Source organism: Haliotis cracherodii, unplaced genomic scaffold (assembly GCF_022045235.1).
Source record: "Haliotis cracherodii isolate W230 unplaced genomic scaffold, xgHalCrac1.p SCAF_14, whole genome shotgun sequence".
NCBI lineage: Eukaryota > Metazoa > Mollusca > Gastropoda > Lepetellida > Haliotidae > Haliotis > Haliotis cracherodii.
In genome coordinates this window covers 16,667,528-16,689,709 of record NW_027266269.1, presented here as the reverse complement: position 1 = coordinate 16,689,709, position 22,182 = coordinate 16,667,528, and the positions used below count along the sequence as shown (strand labels likewise).

The window sequence follows — 22,182 nt, the reverse complement described above, 5'->3', positions numbered from 1 at the left end:
ATGTTAATCTGAGGTGATGGCAAGGTTTGCCTTGGCGGCATAAGTCAGAAGGCACCAACCAGTTGATATTCCAGGTAGGGGTGGTTGCGCCTGGGATTTAATAAAAAAAAAAAAATCCTCCCAAAACATTCTTGAAAAAAATAATTATGCTTCAGGCTGTACAAATGTAAAAAATATTGCCCTCCATTAAATATTCCATTGTTACAATGTGTTTTGTTCTTAAGAAAAGTACAGACTCATACTTTTTTTAATAAAATAATTTTGGTATTGCATCTGCAGCTGAAAAGAATATCTAATCTTGGTGTCTAACTTACAAAGGAAGGCACTACCACACACCACAGTACACAGTGGAGGTCATCCATGACATTCATTCAATGACACATGCCAACGAGTAGATGAGGTAACACCCAATACTGACATGGTTGCTTACCAATGACTTTTTCAAAACTGTGCAAAGTTGTCTTCCACACTGTGTTAGTGATATCATGTCCATTTTCTGCTTTTAGAGGATTACTAATTTATAAGTGTTTTGGTATCCATTTCACGTAAGTACTCCCACTGTATGATGGCTGCCTGGAACTGTAGCAAGCACCCTGTCTGTTATGATGATAAAAGAAGGCTGTGGACCTTTTCTAACCAGGGTCCCCACCCAGTCATACAATAAGAAGGCTCCATGTCATGTGATATCACTGCAGGATCCATATCAGCATGGTGCATGATATTCTCCCAGTCCCAGTCCAGGCAACAGTCAATGGTACTGACCAAAAAAAAAAATCATAAACAATCTTTGTATAATAAATAATTTATTAATGATAAATTACAGTGAAGTCCCTGATAAAAGGTATCAAGTGACCAAGCTAATAACCTGAGAATACTGACAGGATGTTGTAAGGCATTCATAGATAGAGTGTATATTTAGGGCTATCCAGCAGACCGGGCCACTGGGAGCCACTCAAGTCTGCAGCACTGTCAAACATTCATCAAAGACAACTTTGGACTCATTACATGTGATGGTGAAATGTATACTGTATGCAACTAATGTGACAACATGAATGTGATGCTAGCTACCTCATGATGTGTAATAATGTAGACATCTTGTGTGCCTGTGTGCACATATTGTGTGACAAAGTAGACATCTTGTGTGTCTGTGTGCACATATTGTGTGACAATGTAGACATCTTGTGTGCCTGTGTGCACATATTGTGTGACAATGTACACATCTTGTGTGCCTGTGTGCACATATTGTGTGACAATGTAGACATCTTGTGTGCCTGCGTGTTCATATTGTGTGACAATGTAGACATCTTGTGTGCCTGTGTGCACATATTCTGTGACAATGTAGACATCTTGGTTGCCTTTGAGTTCATATTGTATGACAATGTAGACATCTTGTGTGCACATATTGTGTGACAACACATACATTAGGTTGAGTGATAGTGTAGTCATGTTGTGTGATGGTCTAGACATGTGGTGTGATTGTGTGATAGTGTAGTCATGTTGTGTGATGGTGTATACATGTTGTGTGATGGTGTATACATGTTGTGTGATGGTGTAGACATGTTGTGTGATGGTGTAGACATGTTGTGTGATAGTGTAGACATGTGGTGTGATGGTGTAGACATGTTGTGTGATGTGTAGACATGTTGTGTGATGGTGTAGACATGTTGTGTGATGGTGTAGACATGTTGTGTGATGCTGTAGACATGTGTGATGGTGTAGACATGTGTGATGGTGTAGACATGTTGTGTGATAGTGTAGTCATGTTGCATGATGGTGTAGACATGTCGTGTGATGGTGTAGACATGTTGTGTGATGGTGTAGACATGTTGTGTGATGGTGTAGACATGTTGTGTGATGCTGTAGACATGTGTGATGGTGTAGACATGTCGTGTGATGGTGTAGACATGTTGTGTGATGGTGTAGACATGTTGTGTGATGGTGTATACATGTTGTGTGATGGTGTATACGTGTTGTGTGATGGTGTATACATGTTGTGTGATGGTGTAGACATGTTGTGTGATGGTGTAGACATGTCGTGTGATAGTGTAGTCATGTTGCATGATGGTGTAGACATGTCGTGTGATGGTGTAGACATGTTGTGTGATGGTGTAGACATGTTGTGTGATAGTGTAGTCATGTTGCATGATGGTGTAGACATGTCGTGTGATGGTGTAGACATGTTGTGTGATGGTGCAGACATGTTGTGTGATGGTGTAGACATGTTGTGTGATGGTGTATACGTGTTGTGTGATGGTGTAGACATGTTGTGTGATGGTGTGGAAATGTTGTGTGATGGTGTAGACATGTTGTGTGATGGTGTAGACATGTTGCATGATGGTGTAGACATGTTGTGTGATGGTGTAGACATGTTGTGTGATGCTGTAGACATGTTGTGTGATGGTGTAGACATGTTGTGTGATGCTGTAGACATGTTGTGTGATGCTGTAGACATGTTGTGTGATGGTCTAGACATGTTGTGTGATGGTATAGACATGTTGTGTGATGGTGTAGACATGTTGTGTGATGGTGTAGACATGTTGTGTGATAGAGTAGTCATGTTGCATGATGGTGTAGACATGTTGTGTGATGGTGTAGACATGTTGTGTGATGATGTAGACATGTTGTGTGATGCTGTAGACATGTTGTGTGATGGTGTAGACATGTTGTGTGATGGTCTAGACATGTTGTGTGATGGTACAGACATGTGGTGTGATGGTGTAGACATGTTGTGTGATGGTGTAGACATGTTGTGTGATGGTGTAGACATGTTGTGTGATAGAGTAGTCATGTTGCATGATGGTGTAGACATGTTGTGTGATGGTGTAGACATGTTGTGTGATGGTGTAGACATGTTGTGTGATGCTGTAGACATGTTGTGTGATGGTGTAGACATGTTGTGTGATGGTCTAGACATGTTGTGTGATGGTACAGACATGTGGTGTGATGGTGTAGACATGTTGTGTGATGGTGTAGACATGTTGTGTGATGGTGTAGACATGTTGTGTGATGGTGTAGACATGTTGCATGATGGTGTAGACATGTTGTGTGATGGTGTAGACATGTTGTGTGATGGTGTAGACATGTTGCATGATGGTGTAGACATGTTGTGTGATGGTGTAGACATGTTGCATGATGGTGTAGACATGTTGTGTGATGGTGTAGACATGTTGTGTGATGGTGTAGACATGTTGCATGATGGTGTAGACATGTTGTGTGATGGTGTAGTCATGTTGTGTGATGCTGTAGACATGTTGTGTGATGGTGTAGACATGTTGTGTGATGGTGTGGAAATGTTGTGTGATGGTGTAGACATGTTGTGTGATGGTGTAGACATGTTGCATGATGGTGTAGACATGTTGTGTGATGGTGTAGACATGTTGTGTGATGCTGTAGACATGTTGTGTGATGGTGTAGACATGTTGTGTGATGCTGTAGACATGTTGTGTGATGCTGTAGACATGTTGTGTGATGGTCTAGACATGTTGTGTGATGGTATAGACATGTTGTGTGATGGTGTAGACATGTTGTGTGATGGTGTAGACATGTTGTGTGATAGAGTAGTCATGTTGCATGATGGTGTAGACATGTTGTGTGATGGTGTAGACATGTTGTGTGATGATGTAGACATGTTGTGTGATGCTGTAGACATGTTGTGTGATGGTGTAGACATGTTGTGTGATGGTCTAGACATGTTGTGTGATGGTACAGACATGTGGTGTGATGGTGTAGACATGTTGTGTGATGGTGTAGACATGTTGTGTGATGGTGTAGACATGTTGTGTGATAGAGTAGTCATGTTGCATGATGGTGTAGACATGTTGTGTGATGGTGTAGACATGTTGTGTGATGGTGTAGACATGTTGTGTGATGCTGTAGACATGTTGTGTGATGGTGTAGACATGTTGTGTGATGGTCTAGACATGTTGTGTGATGGTACAGACATGTGGTGTGATGGTGTAGACATGTTGTGTGATGGTGTAGACATGTTGTGTGATGGTGTAGACATGTTGTGTGATGGTGTAGACATGTTGCATGATGGTGTAGACATGTTGTGTGATGGTGTAGACATGTTGTGTGATGGTGTAGACATGTTGCATGATGGTGTAGACATGTTGTGTGATGGTGTAGACATGTTGCATGATGGTGTAGACATGTTGTGTGATGGTGTAGACATGTTGTGTGATGGTGTAGACATGTTGCATGATGGTGTAGACATGTTGTGTGATGGTGTAGTCATGTTGTGTGATGCTGTAGACATGTTGTGTGATGGTGTAGACATGTGGTGTGATGGTGTAGACATGTTGTGTGATGATGTAAACATGTTGTGTGATGGTGTAGACATGTTGTGTGATGGTCTAGACATGTTGTGTGATGGTATAGACATGTTGTGTGATGGTGTAGTCATGTTGTGTGATGCTGTAGACATGTTGTGTGATGGTGTAGACATCTTGTGTGATGGTGTAGACATCTTGTGTGATGGTCTAGACATGTTGTGTGATGGTCTAGACATGTTGTGTGATGGTATAGACATGTTGTGTGATGGTGTAGACATGTTGTGTGATGGTGTAGACATGTTGTGTGATGGTGTAGACATGTTGTGTGTGATGGTGTAGACATGTTGTGTGATGGTGTAGACATGTTGTGTGATGCTGTAGACATGTTGTGTGATGGTGTAGACATGTTGTGTGATGGTGTAGACATGTTGTGTGATGGTGTAGACATGTTGTGTGATGGTGTAGACATGTTGCATGATGGTGTAGACATGTTGTGTGATGGTGTAGACATGTTGTGTGATGGTGTAGACATGTTGCATGATGGTGTAGACATGTTGTGTGATGGTGTAGTCATGTTGTGTGATGGTGTAGACATGTTGTGTGATGGTGTAGACATCTTGTGTTTTGGTGTAGTCATGTTGTGTGATGGTCTAGACATGTTGTGTGATGGTATAGACATGTTGTGTGATGGTGTAGACATGTTGTGTGATGGTGTAGTCATATTGTGTGATGGTCTAGACATGTTGTGTGATAGTGTAGTCATGTTGTATTTTGGTGTAATTATGTTGTATGATAGTGTAGACATGTTGTGTGATGGTGAAGACATCTTGTTTTTTGGTGTAGTCATGTTGTGTGATGGTTGTGTTTGACGGACATGCTCTATTTTCTCTGAGGATGACCTGAGAATCAAGTTGTACAATACCCACAATCTACATGTCTGAAGAAAAGCTGGTAGCACTCTTTTGTAGTGTGAGTGTGTAACAATGTAGCGTGTGACACACTTCACACTATCTCTTGTAGTGAGAGGGTGTAGAGATGTAGCGTGTGACAGACTCTATGGCATTGGGTAGCCAATCTCTCAGTAAGTAAGGTATCCTGACATCCAGGTAGGGGTAGTAGATCTCCCTGACGCGCCTCTGCCCCCCCTTGACAATGGCCAGAGCTGTGTCTGTGGGTGTGGCGGGCTTCATCACACTCAGCAGGAAGTCCTGTCCAAACTCCATCAACTTTGACAAAGCATTGTCTGTACCTGCAAGGAGAGAGCTAGTAAATAGCATCACAGACTTCACCACTGATTCAAATATTTTTCAAGGCACAATTTGCTAGAATGCAAACACTCCTTTCAAATTCCAGATTTCCTATTATTTACAAAATATTAGTTGGATTTTCCCCAAAAAATTCTCGAGTCTTTCCACAAATGAATCTGTGTATTTAACAACGCAATTCAATTGAACATGCTTGTCAATTAGGAGATACACATAAGGTGTTCTCAATGTACAGTTAGGTTACCTGTAGATTTAACCCTGCTAAATTGAATTTGGAACTACACCGCAGCGTGAGGTTAAAATGTCAAATTTAACACAATTAAATCTACACGTAACCCAGCTGTACATTGAGAAGATTACAAGAGGCTGTTATCCATGAAACTGTCTCTCACCTTACCTAAAATAACAGATGATTACAGAAACACAAAGAGCAAAGAGGTAACAATAATGATAGGTAATGGATGGATAGGCAAAAGTAAGGACTAGGTGTAACATGACAATGAACACAACATGTTGGCGAGGTATTGTTAGGGTGCAAACAACCAAGACAACAGGGGTGTGTAACAAAATGAACGTTGATGACTTGTCCAACATCCACTCGTCTTGCAGGGCCTGGTCGTTTGGCTAATGTAGCAGCTCGACTCTGATGTCGGGAGTACAAGTCTCCCTATCATGTCCCAGATGTGCTCTATGAGGGAGTGGTCAGGGATCATGGCTGGCCATTGCTTCCTGATGATGTTTTGCTACAGGAAATAGCCAATTACCATAAGTCCATGGAGGGTACAAGTGTTATCACCTTGAAGACAAAACTTAGACCAGCATGGCATGCAAATGGCACAACTATTGGTGCCGGTATGTAGTCTTGGTAGTTCTGTCAAGTGTCCCTTGCATGGACAATATGCAGTGGCATTCTGGCAGTCATTGCGTTCCCGCCTCATATCACTACAGACCCATACCAAATGTCTCATGTTGCCTTATGTTCGTTAGGACACCTCCAGATATTTCCACATGTCTCCAAAAAGTCCAGAGTGAATCTGGACTCATCTAAAAACATTACATGCAGCCATCAGTGATTGCCCCAGTTTCTACACTACAGTTTCTACACTACAGTTTCTACAATTAAAACATTGGCTTTTGGCTACAAAGTGTTGATGGTGGTACCAAATAGGGTCACAGAGAAAAATGATCAGCTGCTTGGTTTCTAATCAGCAGTGGTCAGTATCGTGAACCTGGCGTAGGTAAATAGCAATTGGATTGGCTGTTTGGGCTTGATTCCTTAAAGCCGAGTTTCTGATTAATCTGGACTTGTCAAGTTGATCAAGGCTTCCCAAGTTGTAGATGATGTATTCCCATATCTGATTACAAATGCTGCACGAAAGCAAGAGTAGAGAGCTTACCTCTTACTGAAAGTAAACAGTACTAATGTCTCAGCAATTTGATGACCATTTAACTGAAGTGTAAAAATCAAGAATGACCCCTATTCAAATGCACAGAGCAATTGCAAATTTCACATGCAATGTTTCGGGTGAGCTGTGGCATTAGGTTTTGGTTCCAAAACTGTTCTATCTATGGCGGCCATTTTTCAAAGCTGATCATAACATCTATGTTTGATGCTCCCCTACATTTTGTGTAGAACCACTACAAGACAACAGATAGTCACATATGGAGGGAACACGAACACTGCCTACGTCACTTTGCTGGTGATCCACCTTGCATACGAGATTGTTCAGAACATTGTCTACATGCATTACTGAAAGAATTAAACATATATTGTCAAATATATTGTAAATAGGAAAATATGACAAATAGTGGCATGTTACTGTACCTGATAGTTTACCAATCTTAAAAGAAGCAGAGGTCAGCATTGATATTTAAATACTTTCATCATAAATACTGAGGCCTTTTAAAATCACCAACACAAATTCTACGGATGTGTACAAAATATGATTTCCTCATAAGGAGAAACAAGGTTCAGCTTCGTCAGTCAGCAAATTACTGAGCATGGTCAAAAGATGGTTCAAAATTTAAAATATCACAAAAAATAGAATACCATATTAATGTTGAGTCCCACTTCTAGAGCATAGACCAAATGTCATTACATTTTTAAAAATGGCTACTGAGGCAGCCTTAACAAAAACTGTATTTGAACCTCTTGAAGAAATTGTGGTGTCATTGTGGTCTTTCAGTGTCACTTGTCCTGTTATGACATCACTTCCTGTTACTGATATTGAGGTCTTTAGCCTTCCTGCAACTCTGGCTTTCATGATGTCCTTGTCTGAAGCTGCCTTACAAGATAAGAAAAGTGGTTCCCTGTGCCTTTTTAAAGATTCCATTGCTGCCAGATAAAACTTTAGTGCTCTAACTGGACATGGCATTGATCAGGGTGATCCACAGTCTAACCTAACAGATTTGGAGTGTTGTCAAAGTCCCACATATGCTGACTGGATCTTGGCCACAAACTGTGTGAGAGAATGGATAAACATAGAGCTCCAATCCTCTGCGTGAATAAGTCCCAAATGATTCATGTATACTTCGATACTCAAGCTGCTGTAGTCATAGCTAGCGGAAAAACATAACTGAAAAAGGAACTCCCCTGCTAATGGTTTATATGGTTTATCAATCAATGCAAAAAAGAAACGCATTCAGGAAAGTATACGGAGTTCTGACATCCTCCTGGAAGAATGATATTATCAGTCTGTTAAGAACAGCTAGCTATGTACAGTCAAACAATCATTCCCTAACTGAGCTGGCAACATTGGTGCTCCGAGCATGACCATGCAGTCTGACCTTCTGTTTTCCTTACAACTCTATTTTAGAGAGAACAAGGAGGAAAAGGCACTATTCACTATAGATGAGGTGTTTACTCAGAGACCTTCGTGGTCCCATACTGGTCAATGTACAATGAAAACTTGTTGCTGAGACGTGACGACCATGACTACATGGAGTGTTTCCCAAACCCATGTTATCCAATGAAAACAACTCATTACTAATACCAAATCTAATGAATGGTGTTGTAATTCAAGTGACCAATCACTCAAAAAACCTCGTAACGGCAACCGTCAACTGTAGTGCGAAGTTTCCATACCGATTCCATCTGGAATTTCAGGTCTACATAACCAATATTTCTTGTTGAGTAAATTTATGAAGATGTGAATATTTTGTTTCAGACATAACCCTCCTCCTTGCTTAACAACCAACCAGCAAGGAGTGTGGTGGGGGGGAACCTGGGATAATGTATTGAGACCAGATATTTGTTCAACTACAGCTGCAAAATCACATATTTTGTTTATTGAAACTATGAGCCATTGCAACATTGTGTTTTTGTGGTAGACAGTTTCTCTTTTTCCAACAAAATGAAGCATAGTTATTTGTTTCCAAGATTTGGGGGTACAATGTATTTTTTTATATTTTCTTTTCTGTACTTGATGCTGATGATCTGACATAATGATGGAGTCTGAGCTTTTGCTGTGATCGCCCTGACAGTACGCTTCTTATGTCCACAATGCTCGTAGCGTCAGTGGCTGGGAAACAGCCCCATGCTCCTGTTTTTCAAGCTCAAACAAGGCAACATGGCAAGCAAGGATTCATCAGGCTCGGGGATGTCTTCACTCTGAACAAAATCTAATTCTTGATTACCTGGTAATAGGCCTGACCCCCAAGCCAAGCTTAAAAACATGGTGATAATGAAGCGCATCCTGTGTAGGATGATCTATTCATTACGGCTAATGTGCGTTATCCATTGTTAGATAATGGTGTAAGATAACTGTGTCGTCAACCGTGACATCCAACACATGTACAGAAGTGATGATGTAACACACATGTACAGAAGTGATGATGTACAAACCGATTAAAATTGAAATGTTGTACGAATTGCAGCACCATCTGGCATTCTTTATTATCAATGTTGTTCTTTAGCGTTTGGTGTCCCTTTGTGTGACACTCTTCAGTACACAGTGTTTTTATTTTGACCTTTATTAGTGATTTAATACTCTTTCCGTAACACTTGACATACTCTTATTACGTTCTTTATTTCACCTGAATGGCTGACCATAATTTCCCTAATAATCTTTTGAGGATGAAGTAGGTCTTTGAAAGATATATGCCACTGACCTGGTAGGACTTGTTGAGAATAATGTAAATATTAAGTGTTATCAACAAGCAGTTTCAGAAGAAAAGATGTTAATGATCTCAAAAAATATTTTGCGTGACTCTAAGGTCAGACATTTTTTATTTTTTGTTTCACAGGCCTGCTACCCCAACTGAACAGCAGCTTGGAAATAAATAAATGAAACATAAGAATATGTCTACATCACTATCAGTGATTCAAGAAGCCAGCTGTATTTTGAACTCAAATGCAGAATGGTTTCCATAAAAATAAATGATTGACATAGCTGTTTATTTATATTTTTATTTAGACTGGCTTGTGTGGAAAAGCTGGAATAAATCTGTGAAACATAAAAAATCAAAAAGTGTGGCCTAATAGTAAGGGTAGTGAGAGTGGTCCCATGGGAATGAAGGTGACAAGCCTAGGAGGAGTTCACTTACCTACCAATCCAATGATGCATAATGTAATAGATATATCACAGTTTTTCATCCTTAGCTCCTGTCTCAAAGCACTGAAAAATCCATCCAGGGCAAACTTGGATGCAGAGTATGGAGCTACGAAAGGGATGGACACTTTCCCTGGAACACAGGGCACAATCATGTTATAGACAGCATCAGCTACCCTGGAATACAGAGCATAGTAATGTCATAGACAGCATAAGCTACCCTGGAATTCAGAGCAAAGTAATGTCATAGAGAGCATCAGCTACCCTGGAACACATGGCAAAGTAATGTCATGGACAGCATCAGCTAACCTGGAATTCAGAGCAAAGTAATGTCATGGACAGCATCAGCTACCCTGGAACACAGGGCAAAGTAATGTCATAGACAGCATCAGCTACCCTTGAACATGGGGCAAAGTAATGTCATGGACAGCATCAGCTACCCTGGGATACAGGGCAAAGTAATGTCATGGACAGCATCAGCTACCCTTGAACACGGGGCAAAGTAATGTCATGGGACAGCATCAGCTACCCTGGAACACGGGGCAAAGTAATGTCATGGACAGCATCAGCTACCCTGGAACACAGGGCAAAGTAATGTCATAGACAGCATCAGCTACCCTGGAACATGGGGCAAAGTAATGTCATGGACAGCATCAGCTACCCTGGGATACAGGGCAAAGTAATGTCATGGACAGCATGAGCAACCCTGGGATACTGGGCAAAGTAATGTCATGGACAGCATCAGCTACCCTGGAATTCAGAGCAAAGTAATGTCTTAGACAGCATCAGCTACCCTGGAATTCAGAGCAAAGTAATGTCATGGACAGCATCAGCTACCCTGGAATTCAGAGTAAAGTAATGTCATGGACAGCATCAGCTACTCTGGAATTCAGAGCAAAGTAATGTCATGGACAGCATCAGCTACTCTGGAATTCAGAGCAAAGTAATGTCATAGACAGCATCAGCTACCCTGGAATACAGAGCAAAGTAATGTCATGGACAGCATCAGCTACCCTGGTATACAGGGGAATGAATGTCATAGACAGCATCAGCTACCCTGGAACACGGGGCAAAGTAATGTCATGGACAGCATCAGCTACCCTGGAACACAGGGCAAAGTAATGTCATGGACAGCATCAGCTACCCTGGAACATGGGGCAAAGTAATGTCATGGACAGAATCAGCTACCCTGGAACATGGGGCAAAGTAATGTCATGGACAGCATCAGCTACCCTGGGATACAGGGCAAAGTAATGTCATGGACAGCATCAGCTACCCTGGGATACTGGGCAAAGTAATGTCATGGACAGCATCAGCTACCCTGGAATTCAGAGCAAAGTAATGTCTTAGACAGCATCAGCTACCCTGGAATTCAGAGCAAAGTAATGTCATGGACAGCATCAGCTACTCTGGAATTCAGAGCAAAGTAATGTCATGGACAGCATCAGCTACCCTGTAACACAGGGCAAAGTAATGTCATGGACAGAATCAGCTACCCTGTAACACAGGGCAAAGTAATGTCATGGACAGAATCAGCTACCCTGTAACACAGGGCAAAGTAATGTCATGGACAGAATCAGCTACCCTGTAACACAGGGCAAAGTAATGTCATGGACAGCATCAGCTACCCTGTAACACAGGGCAAAGTAATGTCATGGACAGAATCAGCTACTCTGGAATTCAGAGCAAAGTAATGTCATGGACAGAATCAGCTACTCTGGAATTCAGAGCAAAGTAATGTCATGGACAGAATCAGCTACTCTGGAATTCAGAGTAAAGTAATGTCATAGACAGCATCAGCTACCCTGGAATACAGAGCAAAGTAATGTCAGACAGCATCAGCTACCCTGGTATACAGGGGAATGAATGTCATAGACAGCATCAGCTACCCTGGAACACGGGGCAAAGTAATGTCATGGACAGCATCAGCTACCCTGGAACACAGGGCAAAGTAATGTCATAGACAGCATCAGCTACCCTGGAACATGGGGCAAAGTAATGTCATGGACAGCATCAGCTACCCTGGGATACAGGGCAAAGTAATGTCATGGACAGCATCAGCTACCCTGGGATACTGGGCAAAGTAATGTCATGGACAGCATCAGCTACCCTGGAATTCAGAGCAAAGTAATGTCTTAGACAGCATCAGCTACCCTGGAATTCAGAGCAAAGTAATGTCATGGACAGCATCAGCTACCCTGGAATTCAGAGTAAAGTAATGTCATGGACAGCATCAGCTACCCTGGAATACAGGGCAAAGTAATGTCATGGACAGAATCAGCTACCCTGGAACACGGGGCAAAGTAATGTCATGGACAGAATCAGCTACTCTGGAATTCAGAGCAAAGTAATGTCATGGACAGCATCAGCTACTCTGGAATTCAGAGCAAAGTAATGTCATGGACAGCATCAGCTACCCTGTAACACAGGGCAAAGTAATGTCATGGACAGAATCAGCTACCCTGTAACACAGGGCAAAGTAATGTCATGGACAGAATCAGCTACCCTGTAACACAGGGCAAAGTAATGTCATGGACAGAATCAGCTACCCTGTAACACAGGGCAAAGTAATGTCATGGACAGCATCAGCTACCCTGTAACACAGGGCAAAGTAATGTCATGGACAGAATCAGCTACCCTGGAACACGGGGCAAAGTAATGTCATGGACAGCATCAGCTACTCTGGAATTCAGAGCAAAGTAATGTCATGGACAGAATCAGCTACTCTGGAATTCAGAGTAACGTAATGTCATGGACAGCATCAGCTACCCTGTAACACGGGGCAAAGTAATGTCATGGACAGCATCAGCTACCCTGGGATACAGGGCAAAGTAATGTCATGGACAGCATCAGCTACCCTGGAACACGGGGCAAAGTAATGTCATGGACAGCATCAGCTACCCTGGGATACAGGGCAAAGTAATGTCATGGACAGCATCAGCTACCCTGGAATACAGAGCAAAGTAATGTCATGGACAGCATCAGCTACCCTGGTATACAGGGGAATGAATGTCATAGACAGCATCAGCTACCCTGGAACACGGGGCAAAGTAATGTCATGGAGAGCATCAGCTACCCTGGGATACAGGGCAAAGTAATGTCATAGACAGCATCAGCTACCCTGGAACACAGGGCAAAGTAATGTCATGGACAGCATCAGCTACCCTGGGATAGAGGGCAAAGTAATGTCATAGACAGCATCAGCTACCCTGGAACATGGGGCAAAGTAATGTCATGGACAGCATCAGCTACCCTGGGATAGAGGGCAAAGTAATGTCATAGACAGCATCAGCTACCCTGGAATACAGAGCAAAGTAATGTCATGGACAGCATCAGCTACCCTGGGACACAGGGCAAAGTAATGTCATAGACAGCATCAGCTACCCTGGGACACAGCTGGAGAGCTTTAGTCAGGTGATCTGCGGGACTGAGCTGTGTTACTATGAATTAAACCTGTAATAAAGTAATTAAACTGAGCGTCAAAAGGATGACAAGAAATACACAGGTGTTGGGTTACACCATGAAGCATGGATGACAAAGGTTACTGTTATGGACTGAACTTCATTGATGACAAAATAATACATATACTAAAGAGTTCTGTTAATACAACAGAATTTAATGCTTTTCAAACATAACAATGTTGTGGTTTTTTCAACATAAAAAATGTCAAAATAGACTTAAAAATCAGATAGGTAGTTAGCTTTATTATAAAAAGACAAACCTGTTAGAGATCAATCTTTGATAAATAAAATGTTCCGAAAGATTATTCAAAATAATTTTTCCTAATATTTCATCATTTTAGTGTTACTGCATTTACAAAGAAAAGCCAGAATGATAATGAAGTTTTATTACATGACAAGTAAGGTTTCAAACTTAGGATTTGAGGATCTATTTGATATTAGGATTGTATTGTTATATGTATCAGATGAAAGGAGTAAGATTGCATGTGTTGCCATGAATTGTTTGCCATGTACTCCCATGCCCGGAATACACATCATGCTAACATCGAACAATAGTTATCATTGTTAATAATTCAAAGACACTACCTCTATTACATCTTTGCCATAAATCCTGTGTTTTGGCTTCAGTCAAACTAACTAATTTTTCAGATTTTCAGCAGTCCTCTTCACTGTCAATCACACAGCTAGTTGTTCCCAAATAGCCTCGTAACCAATCAAGCTGTGATGTATGCAACGGCAGGAACTTCACTTCTTCCCACATCTAACCACTAGGGGTACATGAATTTTGGAGGTGGGTGGGAGTACTTCCGCAGTTATAGAGGTTGTATTCTTAGAATTATTAACAGTGATAACTATTGTTCCATAATTCCTACGAAACTACTACCTCTTTTACATCTTTGACAGACCCGGTGGGATCTGCCTCTAGTAACTTCCTGTGTAATTGACAGTTTTCTCTTCTTGAACCCATTATTCTTTGATTCTAATCCTAACTCAAGAAAACTTCCCTCTGAGGACTTGTAAATCAGAAAAGTCCCAAGAATTACCGTTATATTTGCTAATTCCGATGATAATAATAAAGTCATTTCTCGTCTATTTTCACCCAAAGACCACTTGTTCTACTGAGACTTTAGTCCATGAAGTGAGACTCGTGGCTAAGGCTCTTATCGATTGAGTAAGTGAGTGAGTTGGGTTTAACGCTGCTTTTAACAGTATTCCAGTTATATTGCGGCGTGTCATCTTAATGTGAGAGGAAAGCCTGAAGTGATGCAGGTCTTAAACGTTTACCACTTCGTTGAAACCCACAAGCACCAGTATGGTGCTGACAAATCTAGAAACATAGGTTTCTGGTGTGCCCAAGGGACGCAACTCTGCACAGCGAATCACGGCGCCTTAGATGACTTGGCCACCTGTGCCCCCTCTTATCTCATGAGCTGTGCAGGATCCAAAACATGGTGTGCTGTTCTGTGCTTGTGTATAACTCTCTGTTAAGGTAGTTTTAAGCCACACAGCTATTGTAGCCTTGGTTATGTCTTTGTTGGATTGAGTCTTGCAAGATCTAAAAAGTCTCCTTCGATGGCACCTATGAACTTCAGAGCTCTGATGGAACATAAAAGTCTGTCTGGGTGATCCACTGTTGGTCCAAAGGGGGAATGGTACAGTGTCTATGACCTAACGTTCCCATTGTGGTAGATTGATTCTTGGCTACTAAGTCTGGGAGCGCTCTTAGGGTGATTGAGGCCCATTGTTGATCATGAGTGAGACTAGAATAGTCCAAGGCATGGAGTTCTGAAACTCTTGCTGCTGTCGCCATAGCTACTAGGAAGGATGCTTTCCTGGAATTTTAGAGCAAGGTGGCCTCAGCCAGGGGCTCTTTAGGTTCCATTAAAAGTGCCGATAGTACTATGGAAAGATTCAACTTGGGGAAGATCGAGCTGAGCGAACATCTTCTAGTAGAAAGGATCTCATTAGTCTGTTTAAAATGGGATGGTTTCCGATTGAGAAACAGAATGAAGTACCGATCTGTAACCTTCTATTGTCCCATGTCAGAATTTATTGTCTTGACGTAGATGTATTAGAAAATCCGATACCATAGGGATAGATATAGCATTAGTTACAATCCCTAGTCATCTTATCCACTGGAGAAACATGTCCAATCTGTTGTCATACAAAAAGGGAGGATGAAGATCCCCATGATCTTGCAACAGCTTCTGAGGCAAGCTCAGAGTACCCGGATATCTGCATCTTTTGCGTGATAATTTCCAGGTGGTTAGATGTAGGCTGGGCAGACTGTAGTGGAAAATGCTGGACTTGGGTTGTCGTAGCAGATCTCGACGGAGAGGTAACTGGACAGGTTCTTCCATTAGTAATCTCAGAAGTCTGGGGAACAATGCCCTGCCAGCTGCAGGCCAGATTGGTGCTATCAGGATTATCATACAATCCATATCCTCCACCTTGTGGATGACCTTGTCTAGGAGAGACCAAGGTGGGAATGCATAAGCAATTAGAGTCCAGTCCATCGATAGCACATCGATCTGGTGAGCTCTTGACTTAACTGACATAGACCGGAAGTTGATGGTTCAGGCAGGTGGCAAACAGATCTTGGCGAGGTGTGTCCCATAAAGTGGTAATCCAAGCAAAGATTTTGGGATGTAAGGTCCATTCTGTTGCCACTATTCTTCCCTGGTGAATAAGGCTGTCTGTAAGGATGTCCAGTTTCCCGGGTATATGTCTCACTTCCATCCGGCAATTGATGGAGTCTGCGAAGGCAAACAATCATGTAGTCTCTGTCATCAGGGAGCTGGATCTGGTTCCTCCTTGTTTCTGGACGTAAGTCACTTCTGGGCGTATGAGGATCGATGATTGAGATAGACGTATCTTCCATGCTAGAATGGTGTAATAGATGGCCTTCATTTCCTATGAAGGGTCTTCTCTCATGTGCTCCATGATCCCTGTACTGTGAGATCGTCCATAAGGGCTCCCCATCCCGAATCTGATGCGTCTGTGAATAGATGGTGTTCAGGCGTCGGACAAGTCAGAGGGATGCCGTTCATCACATGTTCCCTGAGGGTCCACCAATGCAGGTCTCGAAATAAGTTGGTAGGTAACTGAGTCTGGATCTGGGATCATCCATGTCTGTAGAGGATGTAACATCAGCCTTCCTCTGAAGGTCATATCCTGTGGAGACGTTAAGTATTTGTTGGTCTCCGCTAGTTTCCGAATGGCTTGCTTCTTTAGTAGTTTCCCGATAACTAGGCTCCGACTAGATGAAAACTGCGTCCCACGGCTTCGGTCTTCAAGACTTCTTGAAGTGCAGCTTATATCCATGAGCCATGACTTCTAGAATCCAGCAGGCGGGCGTAACATGCTTCCAATTATTGGTGCCCTGTCGATATTAGCCTGAAAGATGGTAGGCGTTAATCACAATCCACATACATAACCAGGTCGAAAGGGTATATAACGTCGGCGTGAATCTACGTTCGCTGCTGCCACTAGATCTTCCACAGCTATAGGATCCTTGTTTCTTGTAGTCTGGCTGACGAAAAGATTACTGGGAAGATTGGCGCTTGTCATATCCCCGACTTGGTTGGAATGAGTGCTTCCCTGAGGGGACAAACTTCTGCTTAGGAGGCTGTTTGTAAGATGAGTCTTTCTGGTCCCAGGAATGCTTCTTGGGGTGGGAAGTTCCATAAGCCTTGGCAGCTAGGCTGATAGTTGATGCTTGGAATCAGTACGTAGTTATCTTGTCTGACTTCATCTATTACTTGTCCCAATTTCCTGTTGAATGTCGTGGGAGCTGATATGGGTTGTGACATGATCAACCTCTTGGTTTGGGTAGAAACGGCTTTAGCACGAATCTGAGCTAGTAGTTGTTGACTCTGCAGCCATAGACCCCTCTTAATATTTGTGCATGACCCCAAGGTCAAACTCCAAACGAGGTTTAACCGCATGGTGGCAGAGCAAACACCCGGAAGTGATGTATCGCTTGTCTCGCATGTCTCGTTCAGCTTCTTTGAAAATTTTGTTCAAAGTCAATCTTAGAGCGTAGTGAGCTCGCCGTTGAACAAGGGATTCCATTATAACAGCGATGGGTTCATCAACAGTATTAAAAGTAGATATATTGTGATTTTACACTAAATAACAATGACCACTTTGACAGGTCACTTTTCATGTCATATGCTGTTGTTTTCAACTGATTTTGATGGGCGTAAGATGAATTGGCTAAGACAGTCATAATGGCTGCTATCCAGGCCTTTAAATGTATGTAAGCGCTATATTTTATTTGGGGTATCTTGTATTTGGGGTTTTTACTGTAGTCTATAATTAAATATGATTATTATTAAGGTTATAGTTTATACTGTGTCACGTATATTGCAATCATCCATGATCATCCACATATCGTCCATAAAATTCAGTTCTGTTTAATAGTTGAATGTGTGTATATTGTAATTATTATATTTCCAGCATCGTGCGATGGTTTCCTGACTCGATCTATGAGGAAGAACGAAATCCCACAGAACTTAGAGGTAAGGACTATGAAGTACTGTAAATCTTGAAATTAACGCGAGCGTGAATTAAATGCGAAAAATGTGTGTTGTCTTTGTTCACATTATTAAACATCACATTTATATCAACAATAAGACATTTTGGATAGGAGAAATACCAACTTAGACATATGCTGTAGACATACAGCTATGTATTCCACAACACTGATTTCTTTAGCAGCACTTGTAGTAAGTATATAAACATTTTCATTCAAACACTAATTACATCCTGTGAATTGTCACTGCTGGGGTCAAGACAAGCGTTCTACTCACTTATGTCATCACTGATTACACCTGCAAGTCTCTACAGACGCCACCCACGCAACACGGTGTCTTTGTTCTTTGCGACTGCGTCAAAGGCCAACACGATCCAGAGGACATTTTCTTTATACATAAATCCACTGATGCTTGAGAGGAGGTGGGTGTCGCATTCATATTGAGTCACATTTTTGGCTAGGGGCCAGTGGTTGCATTCTTTTGGAGATGCATTAGTTTCACGATATACAGTATATATTTCATATGAATAATCAATTAATCAAATTAAGTTGAATCAATGGGTATGGAAGTTACAATAAACTGCAACAATAACCCTGAGTAACTGACCATGCAGATGTTAATGGAAATTAAATAGAATTTTAAAAAAAAGTCAAAGTAACTCAGCACAATGTTGGAAGTGTTTTATAGCAGAACACTTATTAAATTACATTCATACAATTGACATCTGTATGTATTTCTTCACAAATTCAGTTTATTTTCAGATTTGTTTTAGGGTTTCTGCAACAAACTGTTCATGTGCCATCAGACAGAGCCAGTGCTGTGGACATCAGTTTAAATACAATGTATGTACATTGTGTAATAAAATATTTGCATCTTCAACGCTTTGTCACTTTTATCTCTCACAGGCAATTTTAGCACAATTCTATATGAGTGTGCAAGGGAAACCAGAATCAAGCAAATGTCCACAGCTGATTGATGGTTTTGCAAATTCTGCAGCATGAACTCTCAAGGATGCTATGAAGTCTTGAAGACCCAAGCCGTCGGACGCAGATTTCATCTAGTCGGAGCCTAGTTATCGGCAGCACATCTTACCGTCAGTAAGCTACTAAAGAAGCAAGCCATTCAGAGACTAGTGGAGGCCAACAACTACTTAATGTCTCCACAGGATATGACCTTCAGAGGAAGGCTGATGTTACATCCTCTACAGACATGGATGATCCCAGACCTTAGAATTCAAGACTCAGTTACCTACCAACTTAGTACGAGACATTGTATTTAAACTGATGTCCACAGCACTGGCTCTGTCTGATGGCACAAGAACAGTTTGTTGCTTGTGTCGGCCTTTGACGCAGTCGCAAAGAACAAAGGGTGGCGTCTGTATGGACTTGAGTAGAACTCTTGTCTTGACCCCAGCAGTGCTGCTCAATAAACAGAGGTGTGGAATACATCAGTTTAAAAATGTGAGCAAAGACCACATGCATATTTCGTATTTAATTCACACTCACGTTAATTTCAAGATTTACAGTATGTAGAAGCATGACATTCCCCATATTCCGGCACCTCAGGTGGCAAATTATCTGTCACAGTAGGTTTGAGTACAGGCATGAGGTGATATGAGGTGATATGAGGTGATATAATTCCCTGATGAGTTCTCCAAATGTATATCCCTCTGTATAATCCCGCTGGGGTGAGTCTCTTCATAGTCCTCCGCTTCCACCTCTGTGTGACCGTGGGTAGCTCCCGTGGGGGGTCATGGAAGTCCGCCACGTAATCCCCGTACGGTTCATCCTCTGCCGCTGTCCAGGATTCCGGTATAATTTATGTTTGTGCGGCTTGTGATAGCTGCCCATGAGTAACGAGTCCTGGCCTGTGATCCTCCTCTCGTTCGGTAAACTGGCAACTGGACGGTCCTGTGTAGTCCGTGTGGCTGGCTTGGTTGCCGTCTGTTTATGAAGATCATACAGTAAGCGGATCGAATAGATGGTTTGTGCATTAGCGGTGGAGTCCGTGCTGTAGCCGTATGGTGTCCTAACAGCCAGCTGGGTGGACGGCTTGTCGGCTGGCTGGGTTATCTTGGGGTCCGCACTGTGTAACGGTTGGCTGTGTGGACGGCTGGTCGGCCGGCTGGTCGGCCGCCTGGGTTATCTTGGGGTCCGCACTGTGTAACGGTTGGCTGTGTGGACGGCTGGTCGGCCGGCTGGGTTATCTTGGTGTCAGCACGGTGTAACGGTTGTCTGTGTGGACAGCTTGTCGGCCGGTGCCATGTGGTCTGTGCGGCAACCGTACGGTGTCTCGGCTGGCCGTAGCAGATGGCTGTCCCCAATGCGGTCTCTTGACCTGGGGACTCTTCTTAGCCTGCCTGCTTAATCTTCTCCATTTCTTTGCTGATTCAAGAGAACTTAGTCTCAAACATCGTCTTCATCATATCTTGTTGCTGTTTGAAGAGATCGTGTATCATGCTCATAGAAAGCGTAGGAGATGGATCTGCTTGCGGTCTACTGGGGGTAGAGGGAGGATGGTCAAGGGAAGTAGCTGGAGCATGAACAGTGTCAGTAGCCATGATGACCTCTACTTTCTTCTTAGCCGCTTCATGCCTCTTAACCTTCATGATAGCCTCAGCTCACTTCTGGAAGGCCTTCTGTGAAGTATGGGCGCACTGCTCACACCTACTCTGTGCATACGGTACCTCTGCACCTTGTGCAGTTAAGATGAGGATCTCCCGTGATCATGAAAAGAACCACATTTCTTGCAACTGGGAGTAGAGGGAGACTCCATTATGACACCTAACACCAGCTATACTCACATGTGATCGTCCCTCCAGTAAGCAGCCTTACTAATATCTACTTAGTGTGTCTGTGTTATAGAAGAATAATCTTAGATTAATGTGACTAAATACCAGGCGCTAGATCATTACAACTATATAATAGGTGTTGTCTCACACACAAGGAAGAAGTGAAGTTCCCACCATTGCATATGTCATAGCTTGATTGCTTACGATGCTATTTGGGAACAACTAATTGTTTGATTGACAGTGAAGAGGACGTCTGTTGAAAATCAGAAAATTTTAATAAGTTTGGCTGCAGCCAAAGTACATAAAGATGTAATAGAGGTAGTATTTTCATGAGAATTAGACCCTTATCTTTGCTAACACCCAAACTAGAGGAATCTGGCCTTGGTCAAGTTGGCTCCCCACTCTGCTGCCTCCCACTCCTGCTGCCTCCCCATGCTTCTCCCCACCCTGCTCCTCCCTGTCCTGCTGCCTCCCCTCGATGCTCCTCCCCTCCTGCTGCCTCCCCTTCCTGCTGCCTCTTCTGCCTGCTGCCTCCCCTCCTGCTGCCTCCCCTTCCTGCTGCCTCTTCTGCCTGCTGCCTCCCCTCCTGCTGCCTCTTCTTCCTGCTGCCTCTCCTCCTGCTGCCTCCCTGGCCTGCTCCTCCCCCTCCTGCTGCCTCCCCTCCTGCTGCCTCCCCCTCCTGCTGCCACCCCCTCCTGCTGCCTCCCCCTCCTGCTGCCTCCCCCTCCTGCTGCCTCCCCATTCTCCCCCCTCCTGCTGCCTCCCCTTCCTGCTGCCTCTTCTTCCTGCTGCTTTCCCCTCCTGCTGCCTCCCTGTCCTCCTCCCCCTCCTGCTGCCTCCCCTTCTTGCTGCCTCTTCTTCCTGCTGCCTCCCTGTCCTCCTCCCCCTCCTGCTGCCTCCCCCTCCTGCTGCCTCCCAATTCTCCAGTCCCTCCTGCTGCCTCCCTCCCCCTCCTGCTGCCTCCCCATTCTCCTCCCCCTCCTGCTGCCTCCCCATTCTTCTCCCCCTCCTGCTGCCTACCCCTCCTGCTGCCTCCCCTTCTTGCTGCCTCTTCTTCCTGCTGCCTCTTCTTCCTGCTGCCTCCCCCTCCTGCTAACTCCCCGTTCTTCCTCCCCCTCCTCCTGCCTCCCCATTCTCCTCCCTTTCCTGCTGCCTCCCCATTCTCCTCCCCTTCCTGATGCCTCCCCCTCCTGCTGCCAACCCCTCCTGCTGCCACCCCCTCTTGCTGCCTCCCCCTCCTGCTGCCTCCCCCCTCCTGCTGCCTCCCCTTCCTGCTGCCTCCCCCTCCTGCTAACTCCCCGTT

The 22,182-nt window shown here is 43.3% G+C and overlaps 1 protein-coding gene across 4 annotated transcripts in view; it reads right to left on the bottom strand.

The window, feature by feature from the left end:
* Positions 1 to 837: 837 nt before the first annotated feature.
* LOC139461030 (hydroxysteroid 11-beta-dehydrogenase 1-like protein) overlaps positions 838 to 22,182 on the bottom strand; it is a 136,786-nt gene continuing 115,441 nt past the window's right edge. For all 4 annotated transcript variants that reach the window (XM_071242521.1, XM_071242520.1, XM_071242519.1 and 1 more), the window contains exons 6-7: positions 10,085 to 10,222; positions 838 to 5,523 (exon numbers count right to left, since the gene is read on the bottom strand). In XM_071242521.1, coding sequence (XP_071098622.1) covers positions 5,282 to 5,523; positions 10,085 to 10,222 — 380 coding nt within the window. In that variant the 3' untranslated portion in view covers positions 838 to 5,281. The remainder of the gene's footprint in view (positions 5,524 to 10,084; positions 10,223 to 22,182) is intronic.